Genomic DNA, 9,551 nt, shown 5'->3' with positions numbered 1-9,551 from the left:
GAGGAATTGAGGAAACTCCTCAAACCTTAACGTTATACGTATATTCATTTGTGTTGCCATCTAATAATTAAAGCATTAAAAGCAGTTTTAAAAAATACTTACACATTTCTACATAATCCAACATTCGCAAGTAGCTTTCACCCGAAAGGCGACGGTTTTTTTTTCCTTAAAAATTATTCCATAGTCAGATAGGTACTAAAGTACGCATGGAAATTACTTACTAGGACTAAAACTCGATTTATTGATGCATCTAGAAGATTTTATTTAAGATTTATACTTGAGTATTATTCCTAATGGAACCTTTCTCGTTGTTGGGTTTATTCCTGCTCGAGAGTCGAAATGTTTTACAAAGCAGAGTAACTTTGGCTCCCCCTGAGACGTTTTCATCCAGAGTTTTTGTCGTGTTTGTTAGCAGATATTTATTAGTGAAGTGGTTGGTTTTCATATTAGTTATAGGTTTGGAGTGAAAGGCCCCTTGGTTGTCAAGGTGCGTTTGTTTTGATGAGGCATCGGGTGCTGGCACGTCAAGCGGCATCGCGCGTAGGTGCGGAAGCGGGTGCGGGTGGCACACCACGTCCACGCGGATGACCTGCACGGTCTCCGGGCTCTGCGTGCGCGATATCGTGAGACACTTGCGCTTGCCCAACTTGTGATATTCCACCTTTGTTTCCGCTAACTCGAGATCGGGCGGCCCTTCTTCGACTTCCTGCGTTTCCTTGCATTTTATTTGCAGATTGTTATTAATTTGATTACATGTTTTAACATCAGTTCTATGTTTTGATTTGAATTGGAGCAGTGTATTATTCCTGGCGTTATTATTTGGGCCACATGTGCTAGATTTGTCAGACGAAGCTGCATTTTGATCAGGATTAAGTATATATTTGATGTAGTCATCGAAGTAATAGCACGTGAGCAACGACGAGGAGTCTTCGATGTATTCTTCTTTTTCCTTGACGACCTGTTTTACAAACATTCGATGTTTTTGACCATCCTTGATTGCTTTATATTTGAAACAAGTTTTTGGTCGTTTTGTTTGGTTAATATCGCCATCAAATTTAATGTTTTGAACGGTGAGAAATAAATCGTCATCGGGTTGCGTGTGAATGTTGTCAACAGTACTTTCGGCAGCATCTACGCTTGGATTGCAGTAGAACCTGTAACAATGATATTAACATATCTCAAGGCTAAAACGAATAGAAAATACACTATTTGAGTTTTTGTGGCGAAATGCGCGCCATCTCGTGTGGAGTAGTTGTGTTGTTAAGGCTGAGAATTCTTTCGCTCGATGTAGGTACTATTCATTTTTGAACTAGATGGCGACACATGTCAAGGATACGAAACAGAACCGAGCGAAGCTCGGTTGCCCAGATATTACAAAATTACGCGCGGTCTAGTACCCTCGATTGTTTTTTTTTTAACCCCCGACGCAAAAACGACGGGGTGTTATAAGTTTGACGTGTCTGTCTGTGTGTATGTCTGTCTGTGTGTATGTCTGTCTGTGTGTATGTCTGTCTGTCTGTCTGTTTGTCTGTTTGTCTGATGATATGCTACACAAAACTAAAGTTTTACTGTGGAGTCGTTCCAGTCTCTTTTTATACATTCATCATCCTCCTTGCGTTATCCTGGCATTTGCCACGGCTCATGGGAACCTGGGGTCCGCTTTGACAACTAATCCCAAGATTTGGCGTAGGCACTAGTTTTTACGAAAGCGACTGCCATCTGACCTTCCAACCCGACGGGTAACTAGGCCTTATTGGAATTAGTCGGGTTTCCTCACGATGTTTTCCTTCACCGAAAAGCGACTGGCAAATATCAAATGACATTTCGCACATAAGTTTCGAAAAACTCATTGGTACGAGCCGGGGTTCGAACCCGCGACCTCCGGATCGTAAGTCGCACGAGAGATTTGTAGTAAATTCATTAAGGATTACTTCGTTCCTACACGCTTTTTCTGTATCTTCATCGGTTTTGTCAGAAATCGAGAAAAATCGCATTTTCGGCTCTTTAAGGGGGGTAGAGGGGTGACGCAGAGGGGGAGGGGTGGGGATGGTTGATGAAAAATAACTTCGGCCTATAATCTACATATCCCAATTTAAAAAAAATCTTCCATTAATTATGCCAAAATTTTCATACATCACTTTCCAGGAGCAACGTACTAAAGGGTAATAGGTACTAGTAATATATAAATAACTTATTTATATGTAATAGAGTATAAAATGGCGATTATTATATGAAAATATAGTAGGTGTCGCTAACTCGTATGTGGTAAAAAAAAATATTTAAAACATAAATTAAAAAAAATGTATACTTAACAAAAAGTAAGGAAGTTAATTTTTTTTAATTGATGTATCCCTAATATATCTATAAAATATCCAAAGAACAAGTCAATCGGATACGCGGTTTTAAAGAAAAAAATAAAAAACAAATTTTTATTTTTTTTATTTTTTTCGTAAACGGAAATAGTTTGAGGCATAATATCCAGTAGTAGTACATGTAGTAACAATACGAATAATCCTGCATATCAATATTTCATATTTAGTCAGGGGCAATTTTACCATGGCAGTCCGGCCAGGCCCTTTCCAGCAATAGTACATTACATCAGAGGCCGGGAAAATGAGGATTTCCGGCCAAGTGGGTATATACGGCCGAGGATAGGATACGAGGCCGGGAATCCGTTTTCACGCCGAGGCATGTATAGTGCTTTTCTCAAATATACAATGAAATAAAAAAAAATGCTCTAAAGGACAATATTTTATAAAAAAAAGTTACTTTGCAGGCCTAAGCCTGAAAAATAATATGAAATCCCTTTACAGTCCTCTCGAGTTGTTGCTCCCAAAAAGCGATACTTCCCAGCCCATTTTAAGGAACGTAAAGACAATATTTCATTGCATGTTTGAGAAAATATTTTTTTTAGAAATTCCTACATTCAATGTATGTACTGCATGCACTTCGTAACTGTTACATCGCTAATACGAATACTTATGAGCTGTTATTGCCCCTACTTAACAAGTGACTGTCATGTGGCAATCAAATGTGTGTTAGAAAGTTTGTAATTTTTTTTTTAGTGAAAGTTATGGACAATAAGACAACTGTGTTAGATTGATATGCTCCTTTAAAAATGTCCACTTGCTGGTAAGAGACTATATAACAAAGATTTGACTTTGGTACCTATCGTACAAGTCTGTCCAGCGCGGGTCCTCCTCGTGCGCCGGGTTGACCAGGCGCTTCTGGCAGAACCGCCGCGGCCGGTCGCCCGCGCCCGGCGTTGCCGCTCTGCCGGTCTGGGCCCGAGGCTTCCCTCTCTCGTGGAGACGAAGCTTGGCGCAGTTCATGACCGCCACTCTGCAAACCAATTGTTCACAAATATTTATAAACATATTATTCATTTATTTTACAAACATTTCGGTGAACGAAAACATCGCGTGGAAAGCTGCATTCACCTGCGAGGTTATTAAAATGGTGTGTCACTTCACTAATCTAACGTTCGGACTATATGTATAGGTACATATACTGTATTAGCCCGGGCCCTCTCAATCATAACAAGTCTGTGCCCAACAGTGAGCGTCAAATCAAATCAAAATATTTATCGTCATTTTATGCCTATTTACTTAAATTATTTGACAAAAAATTATTTAAAAAAATATTTTTGAAATACTTAAAAAAGTTATTTCATTTGATATGTAACACAATAGAATAATAGAATAGAATTTGTATTGCTCTTATGTTGGTGTACAGATCTTACACTACAGTAGGTACAATGGTTACATAGCAACAACATGATACCCTACAGGGTATTGCAATATGGTACACATATATTAAAAAGAAACATCTTATATGAGTAGTTCAAAAAACATTGAATTTTATTGTTCACTTTTACCCCCCAAAAGTGGCCCTTATAATTAAATTTGCTTAATTTAAATAACATGTCCGTCTTTGGGTCACAGGTTAACATAATTATGTGTGGCAAATTTCAAGTTAATCGGTTCAGTAGTTTTGGAGAAAATTGGCTGTGACAGACAGACGCGCGAGTGATCCTACAGGGGTTCCGTTTTTCCTTTATGAGGTACGGAACCCTAAAAACCAGATCATAACATTAAATAGATATCAACTTCATATTATACTCCATTAACTATTATCTTTAATACCTACTCTTACACCGTACTAACATAGTAAATCTGCTAAAATTTGGACCCATTTATTCTGTCTGTACCTACTCGTATGTTGTATGTATATCAACTATAAACTTGAAATAGAAAGCCAAGGGTACGGGACTATTTGAATTAATTCGCGTGTCGTGCTTTGATTCCATTATTTTGGATTTCGCTAAACAAGGCACTGCTCCGCGATAAAGATCACAGCACGTGGTGTATTCAAAATGGTAACTAAGCAGCTTAATTGTCTCGACAGATTTAATGTTCCTAGTATTCAATGTTTAAAAAGTACACGTTCTTATCGTATTAAGTGTTAGTCTAATGCAACAAGTCTTGTCAATATAAAGTTATTCTGCGAACACTTCCAAGTCCGTTCCTTTGTTTAAAATCTATTCATTCGAAAAATAATTATACTTATTTGAAGATGTTTCTCGATTCCCAATAACTATCCTTTTCACATTCGTACGTTTTTGTCAGATTAGAAAAGGACGGCAGATTACGAGGATTTTTTTAGAAAGTTGATAAAGGAACTACAATGCCGGCAGGATGGTGTATTTAAACTGGCAACGTAGCGGTCCACATGGTCTTGGGAAGAGCTTTGCCAACGATGCAAAAAACTTCAACGAACTTCGTAAATAGTTTTGATATCTGGTAGGTTCATAAAATTACATATCTACCTGCAAATGTAACAAATTTTTTTGATTTGTGTGAAATTTTATACTTCTAGATGTTGAGTGTCTTTAGTGTACTTATAGGTATATACTTAAAAAAAAACATATTCTATTGATATCTAAATATTGAAAGATTTAGGTTAAAGGCATGACATATTAGCCCGTAAAAGTAAAATTTTGAAGATTAAAATCGTATTTGTGTAATAAGTAATTAAATTATCCTTTTGTGTCATAGAACAGTAAAGATTTCAATGTAGTTGACATTAATGATTACTGGTGAATAGGTAGCTATGAGGTTTTATTTAGGTACAGGATACGCTAATTATCACGGTTGACACAATAAACGCCGCCCTGCCCTGTCAGGTTAGTGATTCGCATTCGTGAGGCGCTGTTTTTAAATCCGTTTCGAATATCACCTCGTCACGCGAACATTATGTCTTCATCTATTGCGTGAATATTTTCCATCTTTTATGCCGGAAAGTATCAAGTTTAGATGGTCGCGCTTTACTATACCCGCACACAACTTCAAAATAATAGGCACAGCTGCTAGACGAATGCTAGAGACACACAGAGACGCGCCGGTGCATCGCACACGGGCATCTCAGCCACAAAAAATGCATTATTATTATCCGGGAACGGGTACGCCACTCTGCACCTTATCCTGAACATTTTAGAAGTCACGATTCCTAGTTATTACCCAGGGTATGATTAACTCGGATCTCATGGCTAAAATGACAAGGTGCAGACGTTGCAATCTGCACTTTATAATAATGGTAAGAAAGCCGTTTCGATGCACATAGCTACACGCATACCAACAATATAGCTACGTTTGTATACAAATTAATTATTTCAAAGCATGCATGCCATGCCAGACGTAAAATAGGATTCATAATCAGGGAATAATTAAATCACTACCTACCTACATTTTGTATGAAAGAAATGAATAAACTTTCAGTTTCAAAACTTAAGACTTAAGTCCTCAATCGTATTTACAGTACCTTTTCTCACAAAGATGACTTTTCTAAACGATTACAACTTTTAAAGAAGGGCTTTGGAACTTCACAATACCCTGTCATCAATATAAGTAGGCAAAATAGATTACGTTCTTTAAAAGTTAGCTATGGCCTGTGAGCATGAAAAATAATTGTTAAGAACAATAACAATTGGAATTTCTAGCCAACGAATAATTTGTGTTCTAAGTAGCTTATTAAAGTTATTGCCGCGAAATGTATAAAAAATGCCATACTTAGTTGATACTTACCAATTAAAGATTATAAATAGGACAATATGTACTTATTTAGAAGCATGGGGTTTCTTATTATTAAGTATTTCACTTCAAACAAAACTGTGAAAAATATGATTGTACCTACGTAGTAGCGAAATATATGTACCTACTGCATACTTAGTTAAAACAAATTGGTATTTGTCAATAGACTAATCTACTAGTTTCGTTGAGAACGAGAACCTATCCAAGTTCCAAAGTAAAAATAGCCCTCAGCGGGCCATAGGTTTGCGTAAACACCCTAAAATATAGGTACTTACCGCGTATGAGTATGGAGCATATTTCCGCATTGAACTTGGCACTTGTCGACTAGACCTCACAATGAATGAAGACCCGTCAAACAAGTTGACCATTGAATCACCTGTCAGTAGGTCAGAACTAACAAAAGGGGGTCACACGGTCCGTATTGCACTCACTGCATCCCGATCCTCGCATGCTCCTTGTATTACCATGACAAAGGACTGGACCGGCTGGACCCCCGGAATGCCCTGCGCTTTAAAAGAAATAAAATGCGTTTCTGACCACTCCCCTTCGTATCCGCAAAACGTATTCTATTAATTAGTAATAATTCAGTCGTTGACTGATTTATTTCCAACTAAAAAAGGCAATTAACCAAGCGTGTTAGTGCCAATCCGATGTTCAAATTACAGATTGTAGGTATAGGTATACCTATAACACACTCGGTTACTTGCGATCCTGATTTTCCCACCCAATGAAAGCATAAAGTAATGAATCAGTTATTCTATGATATCATTTTTGACATTCCTTGCAAGTCGGTTATCGATGGCACATTTATAAAGAACCCCGAACACCGGCTGCACCTATTCATAAAATCATGACCCCTTTGCGCTAAAATCTATCACAGAGTAGACAAAGCCCGGTGCGCGAATATGTAACAGCGCTACGCATCGAGTAAATAAAGGGATGATATATTGTGAACAGTGATGTGATTAAAAAAACCATTTCCCTTAGTGCTGTCAAGGTGCATTCTTGTTAGGGATGTGACGCATTAGATTGTCGATACTCGATAAAATATCTATGTCAGTTGAGTCACTTTCTGATTTTTTCCAAATAATCTTAGATGTTTATAGATCTTCTTTCTGTTATGTTTATTTTTACGAAAGACAATGGATATAGCTCTTTTTTGGAGCATGAGTAGCATGACGTATGAATGGAGACAAGTTGAGCCAATTGTACCTTATCAAAACAAAAACGGATTTGTTTACTATATTAGTATCACTTCCTGTACTTAAATCTTAAAAGGTGGTTCAACGTACAAAACAAATTTAATAACATATTATATCATTCTGACATGTTATCTACACATATCAGAATGATATATATGTGCCTATACTATTATTAAATTTGTTTTGTCTTTATATTATACACTAATGCATAATGACAAAATCTGGCTAAATATGTACCAACTAATTATCATTTTAAAAAATAGGTATCTATTGTTCTTTTTTTCCTCACATTTTGTTGAAACACGTATGAAATACGTGTGCACTGATCATTATAATTTATACACATTGATTTGGCTCTCTTGTGCGCCCTAATAAGTAGTATCCAACCTAGCACATTTGTATCAATTAATACTGTTATGTAGATTAATACATATGAGAAATGAATTAAATGAAAGATCTATAATTACGATTTTTAATTGAAGAACCTGTTAATTGCAGGTAAACTGAAACAAAACATATATAAACCCACAATACACATACTGCGATACAAATGGGTCTTTAGTGCGGCTGCGGCCCTCTTTTACCATAACGTCCACAACTAAAGTTTGTCCATATCACCTTTATTGCGTATGTTATTAACTAAACAATAGATATAAAAAAAATATATCGTAATTAATGTGTTATGTCCACCTGGTCAAATAGTAAACTTTAAACTTGATCATCGATATGAATATCCCGTCACTATCGACTCTCAGGTGAAGGTAATCGTTGTGGGAACTATTAGTTCTAGCATGAAAAAAATATTGCCATCTCTTTCTAAAATTGTTGCCTACTCGATTTTATATGGAACAACATGTCGAATATTACGATGGCCGGGACAACGTTTTGGCTGCACAAATGTTAACACTTGATTGTAGATTATACGTTGACGTCGTTGACCCAAACTGTAGGTATCTGGCTGGAGCTTTTTAATGCAGTCAGAGCAAACTAAGTTGGAACCGATTTTTATAGTAAGTATGTACATGCTGAGGACATGAAATGATTACGTTTACATAACTTTTTGTTCGAGCTATATGTCAAAGCTAGGATGTCAAAAGCACTGCCAACTTAGCTTGATCTGACTGTATTGAAGTGCGAATCAAACCATCGATCGTCAGACAAGTAAAATCAAAGATGCCGCTCATGTTTTTTATACCTAGAAACTAAACTAACACAAATAAAACGTGTAATAACCCCCTAACAGCCCACACCAAGTTTTAAAATAAGGAAAACAAACAAAAGACAAGCAATAGAATAGGAAACACCACGTTTCTTTATAGAAATACTGCAGTACGGTAAAGTTAATTACCGATAGTCGGACAATAGTCGCGGCACCTTTGTCGGCGCCGCGACCCGCTCGATACGCATGCTGTACTACCATTTACCTTCGATTTCACGATCAAATTATTTGCAAATTACACAGTTTCAGCCGAAGGACGAATATACCTATGGTTGCTTTGAAGTAATTATGAGTAGTAATTGATTATTCACTTTTGAAGTAATAGATAGATATCTAAATGAAAATAGTCAGTTCAAATGCTATGTACTTAAATGTTTGTGACTTTTCTTATGTACCTAGAATAGGTGTCTGCGTCGGTATTTCACTCTTTTTTCTACCGATAGTTACAGTTGATTTAATTTGTGCCAATGTGATCGGTTGCTATTAATTTTATTAGGTACTTGATAAATCTTTATAAATTTTATTATAGAACTCTGTATTCGAAATGCATAATTTCCTCGATAGTAAAGTACTACTCGAACTCGTGTACTTGAGAGAAAATGAATAGGTGAATAAGAGAACATGCTTGGTGTAATTAATGTGTTCATCACACATTCATTGTCATCTAATCTCAAACTATAGTTATGATAATGACGCTAGCAGCGAGTAATGCGTGCTTCAGGTATTGCTAAAAAGAAAACTATATCGAGAGCATAACATAACAAGTGTTGTACAAAGAAAGTTTTACCTCGGCGTGTGGCTGCGAAGCGGCCCGCTGCCTCGGTGCCTGCCGATCGACTACCTCGCGCTAAAATCATAACCTGTGAGGTTAAGCCACGTTCATAATCGCCCTAAATCATAGCTGTCGCCAAATCGTAAACTGATACCACATTGGAACAATAAATAAATACATTTACGTAGAACGCGCTATTAACCCTTTAAGTTTTCCTAGTTTTATCTAAGTAGGTAAATAAGTATTACATTCCTGATGTTCAGTTTATA

At 36.8% G+C, this 9,551-nt stretch overlaps 1 protein-coding gene across 1 annotated transcript; it reads right to left on the bottom strand.

Moving 5' to 3' along the window:
• Nucleotides 1-243: 243 nt before the first annotated feature.
• On the bottom strand, nucleotides 244-9,337 carry LOC125241432. The gene is made up of 3 exons (XM_048149923.1): nucleotides 9,298-9,337; nucleotides 3,169-3,342; nucleotides 244-1,154 (listed from the first exon to the last, which is right to left on the bottom strand). Exons 2-3 carry the CDS (start codon nucleotides 3,330-3,332, stop codon nucleotides 272-274), a joined length of 1,047 nt encoding a protein of 348 aa, XP_048005880.1. The 5' UTR covers nucleotides 3,333-3,342; nucleotides 9,298-9,337; the 3' UTR covers nucleotides 244-271.
• Nucleotides 9,338-9,551: the final 214 nt, after the last annotated feature.

This window comes from Leguminivora glycinivorella, chromosome Z, assembly GCF_023078275.1.
Source record: "Leguminivora glycinivorella isolate SPB_JAAS2020 chromosome Z, LegGlyc_1.1, whole genome shotgun sequence".
NCBI classification, from domain to species: domain Eukaryota; kingdom Metazoa; phylum Arthropoda; class Insecta; order Lepidoptera; family Tortricidae; genus Leguminivora; species Leguminivora glycinivorella.
This window is presented reverse-complemented; position numbering and strand designations above follow the sequence as displayed.

What these genes read in the sequence shown, in the direction of transcription:
- LOC125241432 (XM_048149923.1), bottom strand. Translation starts at nt 3,332, where the DNA reads ATGAACTGCGCCAAGCTTCGTCTCCACGAGAGAGGGAAGCCTCGGGCC. An exon ending in TGGACAGACTTGTACGATAG is followed by an intron (nt 1,155 to 3,168) that starts GTACCAAAGTCA and finishes TCATTGTTACAG; the next exon opens with GTTCTACTGCAATCCAAGCG.